Source organism: Arachis ipaensis, chromosome B03 (assembly GCF_000816755.2).
Source record: "Arachis ipaensis cultivar K30076 chromosome B03, Araip1.1, whole genome shotgun sequence".
In the NCBI taxonomy this organism is placed as follows: Eukaryota; Viridiplantae; Streptophyta; class Magnoliopsida; order Fabales; family Fabaceae; genus Arachis; species Arachis ipaensis.
This window is the reverse complement of record NC_029787.2, coordinates 12,874,172-12,878,257: the sequence shown is the minus strand read 5'-3', so window position 1 is coordinate 12,878,257 and position 4,086 is coordinate 12,874,172. Positions and strand designations below refer to the sequence as shown.

General features: G+C 27.8%; 1 protein-coding gene across 1 annotated transcript in view; it reads right to left on the bottom strand.

Moving 5' to 3' along the window:
* The window catches only part of LOC107629674 (serine carboxypeptidase-like 40), a gene marked incomplete at its 5' end in the record, with an annotated part of 6,152 nt that extends 3,574 nt beyond the window's left edge, over positions 1–2,578 (bottom strand). Inside the window, 3 exon segments of the mRNA XM_016332515.2 lie at positions 217–491; positions 912–1,019; positions 2,320–2,578. Of these exon segments, the coding sequence (XP_016188001.1) occupies positions 217–491; positions 912–1,019; positions 2,320–2,578 (642 nt within the window).

The following is a 4,086-nucleotide window of genomic DNA, read 5'->3' as shown; positions in this document are numbered from 1 at the left end:
CTCATTGTCATAATGAAAGTAACATAGAATTATGGAAAATGCCTAATGCACTTATATAGACTCTAAATAGTGTAGGACACAGGACCATATCATTAGTTTCTTTACTTTTCTAGACCTAAAACTAACATGTGAGTTAATGATCATTTTTTCCAAGCTCTTTTCAATTATTGGAAAAGCAAAGAGTAGTAGTAATAGAAGAGCAAGCTAAGCACATACCAATATTCCTTTGAGGTTGTTGATTGTCCTTTTTGCCCTTTTATTATGGTAAAGGATAGTGTGTGCAAGTTGAGGAACATAATGTCCAGCATAACTCTCTCCAGAAATATAGAATTCTCTATTCTTGTATTCAGGAAACCTTTCCAACCAATTCACCAAGAACAAATAATTATCTGCTGCTGTTTTCTTATCCCCATTTGTCTTGTAATCTGATGATGTGTTTGAGTAAGAAAATCCTACCCCAGTAGGTGATTCCAGGAACAAAACATTTGCAGCTTCAAAAAGCAAAATCCAATAATTAAATTATATAAGTGAGAAATTAATTTTCCAAATGGTTATTTTGGTATTCTACTCTAGAATTTAATTTTGATGCACTAATAATATAAAACAGTTGTTCAATCATATCTGTTTTTTTATATAACTATTCATATGGTCAATGAAAAAGTAGTTATTTTATTAACGTGACATTACATGATTGGATGCACGTATAAAACTAATTTACACAATAGTGCATAAAATTAAATTATTCTTTTTTTATCTAATAATAATGGTTACATTGACAAAATTGTTACATGAAAAGAAAAATGTATCTAGACTTAATTTAGATCTAAATACATTCTTGGATGTGTTAATTTTATAAGCAGAGAATTCGATTTAATTTATTTTAGTAATTTTTTATTTAATTAATTAATTACCATAGTTCCATGAATATCTATTTTTGTAGAGTGTTTTGCCATCACTATTTACTCTGAAGGGTCCAAGTTCTTGCATTGCTCCATAGGCAAGAGATGAACACCCTGGACCTGGAAGAAATGAAATTACAGACAACAACAAAATTTAATTTAGTTAGTTAATTTATTTTATTCTTAGCTTTTACATTTTTATATTCATTTGCATGTTACAATTATATGCATATTCTTTGTTTTTATATGCAAAACCAAGAAATCCTCTAGGTGCTTGAATTTTGGGATTTGTACAACCTGTTATACCACAAGATTACATGTTTAATTAATTAATTGTTTGTAACTAGCAACATGGACCAAAATATATTAAAATTATTAAATTCATAAAATAACTATAAAACAGTCAATCAATTCTACAGCACATACATTTATTTAATAACTTTATATTATTAAATAAACAGTTCATTCCAGCATATTAGCAATAATATGAGTAAATAATATCTCAAGATGATGAAAGAGAAGAAAAGTAGCACTAATGATGGAGTATAATAATATGTTAGTTGAACAAATCTAATTGAAAATTTGAAAACATAGAACATCATGCAACTTGCATTATTTTGACACTATGATGATTGATGTGATTATTATCATTTATCTAACATGATGTATATATATACTTGCAAGATAAATTGACTACAGGAAAAAAAAATGTTAATTATATAAAAACAAAATAAATCATTGCTTAGGAAATAATAATTAATGGAGGGAAACGTCTCTATAGTGTATAGTAGTATATATGGCAGCTTCTTCTACTTTAGGATTTTTCTATGACATAATTTATTTTGCCTCTAAAGTGATGTCTAGCTTAATATGAGAGCAAAGAAGAATCCAATGGGGACATTTTCATGTGCATTTTTTGTGGCCATACTCATAGACAGAGTGTGAAATGATTTCATATCAACAAGAAGCTTCATTTTTCTTATTGTAATATTAATAGTATTTTGACATCAAGAATAGACTTCATAATTTAAATAATAACAACCACAAATTATTTGACAACATTTCTAACATCATTAAAATGTCTTTTTTCTGTGGTTTGGTTTGGCCGGCTGCTATTGACAACATAAATATATAGTTTTAGTTGTAATTATGAATATTTTTAAAGGTAAAACAACTAATTCAACTGAATTAATCGAAAATTGATCTAGTTTATACTTAAAATTAGGTTGTCAATAAATTAGTCAAAATTAGTTATTCAATATAGTTTTTTAGTGAAAAAACTAATTCCAAAAAAAAATATTTTTAAAAAATATATTTTAACATATTCAATTTAATTTTGGTTAAATTTTTTAATTTTAATTTTTAATATAACTGCAAAGATACGTTATTAGTATGGTAGTGATAGTGACATAAACATTACCTCCATTGAGCCAAAGAAGAAGAGGCAATGTATCCTTAGAATTTTGAGCTTCAACAAAGTAGTAATAAAAGGCACGGCCATTGGATTTGTCAACTGTAACATAGCCTCCATACTGAGAAAACTTCACTTGGGGTTGCCCTGGAAGCTTCAAAATCCTGTCTTTCTCTTTAAGTCCTTCTTGAGAATCAATGACATCATCATAGTTAAGAAGCTCTTCAACCTCAAATTCACTCCTATGTGTAACATCTTGAGATGATGATGAACTTGTTTTAAACTTGGACTTATGAAGATTGTTAAGTGCTTGAACTTGCTTGTTGTTGCTACCATGAATTTCTGCCACAAAAGATGATAGAACGAGAAGGGATAGAAAAACAGAACAACTTGTTCTGCTCATTATTATGTTCATTGTTTTTGTGTGTTTTTTTGAGAGAAGAAATGAAGGTATGGGGTTATGTATGTATATATATAGTTGAAGAGTGGAGAATAATTGTTAAAGATTTTTTATTTATTATTATTATTTCTTTTTTTTTTGTTGGCCACAGTATCCTCTAACCTGACAGGTTAAAGATTAATCCGTCGCAAATCTGAGTTTCATTTAAGAGTCTACCGCTGGCCAATGAAGTGCTGCATGCACAAAGTGAGATTCGAATCCTGACACTTACTTGAACATACGAGTAAGTTGACCACTCGACCAAACAAAGTTGGTTTATTATTTTTTTAACTATTTGAAGTTGTAAGAACCATGAAAATGGGTCAGAATTATTAGGTAGTCCAAAATGAATGTTAAAAGAGTTTGTTATTGGCCATCAATCATGTTCAGCCATGTGAATGGGATTTTTAAGGGGGTACAAATTTCAATTGACAACACATGCAAAGTATATGAATAAGAAAAAAAAAAAAACGAAAATGGTATTTAGTTTGTACAACTACTAAATGTTTGTCTATTGTTTTTGGATAATTCTAAACAAATTATAATTTCTATTAGGATTTATAACTTCTAACAAATTAAAAGAGAAAATGGAGAAGAAAAAGGTATACAGAACACCAAATTAAATTTTACTACTCAAAATCAAAATTGTCCAAATAGCACAAATCTAAAAATAATATAATTTAAATAAGAACATACGAGTATTTTAAATGTATTGTGTTTTAATATTGAAAGTTCTCTTTTTTTTTTTATTCGTATGATCCTAACAGCTAAATATAGGTTGTGGGAAAGAGGAGTGACAAAAGAAGAATCCATAAGAAATTAAGGAAAAATCAGTTTTTTTTTTTTTAATAAATTTCAGCATAAAAAAAATACTGGTGCCAATAATTTTCTTTTGACTTTTACATCTGTCATGACAATAAGTCATCATTATTTCAATAAACCTCTCTTCTTTAATACTAATAGGCTGAAATGATTTTTGGTGTAAAATACAGACACAAACAAACTAAAGTGAAAGAGAGAGAGAGAGAGATAGAGAGGATTATTGAGGATTGGAAGAAAAAGAAGGAAGTAGGAAGATTCACACATTGCTTAATCATTCTTCATTAACATGTGAAATAATGATGCCCTTCATATGGATTCCTAAATCAAAATAATAAACAAAGTCAACGCACTGTTTCTAAAATTGATAAATAATTAGATGAACTTCTTCTGAGCTCTTCCTAACATTTTTTTACCTTTTTTAATATATGGTATACCATATAAGAAAAATTTAAATGTTCCAATAGTTTTAGCCAATAACTTCAATTATAAAAAATATATTATATATTAATTAAAAT